The 1,518-nt window shown below is 51.4% G+C and overlaps 1 protein-coding gene across 3 annotated transcripts in view; it reads left to right on the top strand.

The window, feature by feature from the left end:
- Nucleotides 1–1,518, top strand: part of WDR25 (WD repeat domain 25) — a 137,258-nt gene that overhangs the window by 93,810 nt on the left and 41,930 nt on the right. For all 3 annotated transcript variants that reach the window (XM_019639392.1, XM_019639390.1, XM_019639391.1), the window contains exon 4: nucleotides 959–1,089. In XM_019639392.1, the coding sequence (XP_019494937.1) occupies nucleotides 959–1,089 (131 nt within the window). The remainder of the gene's footprint in view (nucleotides 1–958; nucleotides 1,090–1,518) is intronic.

The raw sequence follows: 1,518 nt of genomic DNA, 5'->3' as shown, positions 1-1,518 counted from the left end.
CCGGCCGCTCATGCTGGCTGCTGGCTACACACGGTAGCCCATGGCAACCCACTGCCACAGGGGCTGCAGCCTACGCCGTCGCTGGCAACTCTCGGCAGCCCAGCCCCAGGTTGAGCTGTTGTTCAGCATCTTAGCTGTAGAGGGCAGTGTCACTGGCCCTCATATGTGGGATTCAAACCGAGGCCCTCTGGAGTCCCATGCCAGTTCTTAACCATCGCGCCACTCGGCCAGCCCCCAAGATACATTTTTAAACATTGGTTATTTTCTCCTTGTTTCATCCTTTAAAATGTTCTGTTTTTGGTATTTGTTGTACTGTCCATGATGAATTGGACAGTTGTTAGTTATACACGTGTCGGCGATGTGTGCTTACAGATTTCTCACTGATGGGAAGCGTTGTCAGACAAGTTCGGAGGCTACGGATCTAGGCAAATGGGGTTTGTAAAGGCTCCTACTGTAACTCTCCAGGATACCAAGCGATGGCTTTCGTGTCCTTACCTGGCGAGCTGGTAGAGCATTTCACTAAGTGGGGTTGTCCTGTAAAGTGGGGCAACCTCCAGGAAGTGCTTTCTTGAATGAATTGAATGAGCAAACGCACTTCCTGGGTTCCTGGAAGAGGAAATGATGCTTGGGGTCTTGGCGTCACGTTGGCCGGCCTCTTGGGCACCCACCTCCTGTGTCCCTATCTGCCCGCTGCCTCGGTCCAGTGCAGGAGCTTCCGTGGGCCAGAGGCAGTGAAGGGTGTGCCTCATGAGCTGGGGGAGCCCTTGTGGGCGCCACCGCAGGAAGTCCCTTCACGTGCCCGGTGGGCACGGTGTGCAGCGGGGCTGTGCCTGGTGTGTGAGCGGGGCTGTGGCCTACTCTCTCACCAGCTGAGCTAACCAGCTGCCCTGGCATCTTCATTTCAAGATATTTGTTTTGTGATCTGAGTATTTTCTAACCCTCTCTTTTTGTGTTGTAGGAACCCAACTATTCAGTGGTCAGAGTAACTTTAGAGTCACTACGTTGAAATTTCATCCTAAAGACCACAGCCTGTTTGTGTGTGGAGGCTTCAGCTCTGAAATCAAAGCCTGGGACATAAGGACCGGCAAGGTAACACCTCCCATCCTTGTTTGGCCGTTCCACAGGAGAGCTGGCCTTGGCAGTGAGTGGCTGGGGGCAGGTCAGCATCTCCATGTAGGACCCTTCAGATGGGATAATTACCACTTAATGATGTTTTTAGATGTTTTGAAAAACATTTTTGAGTTGTTAGACTATTAAAACATCACAGGTACAATTCTGTACAGCATATTACTAAAAAGATGCATTTGCACACGTGTGTGCAAATGCTGCCAGACGATATAGAATGAACCATCCTTGGGTTACTGAAGGGGATAATGTGTGGATACAGATAACTGGTGTAGAGAAGAGGGGTGTGTGTGTGTGTGTGTGAGAGAGAGAGAGAGAGAGAGAGAGAAAAGAAGAAGGAGGGAGGGAGGGGGAGAGAGATCCCCCCTAGGACGGGGACTTGCTATGGGCGCC

This window comes from Hipposideros armiger, unplaced genomic scaffold (assembly GCF_001890085.2).
Source record: "Hipposideros armiger isolate ML-2016 unplaced genomic scaffold, ASM189008v1 scaffold_43, whole genome shotgun sequence".
Classification (NCBI taxonomy): Eukaryota; Metazoa; Chordata; class Mammalia; order Chiroptera; family Hipposideridae; genus Hipposideros; species Hipposideros armiger.
The sequence above is the reverse complement of the archived record's forward strand: the minus strand, read 5'-3'. Positions and strand labels throughout refer to the sequence as shown.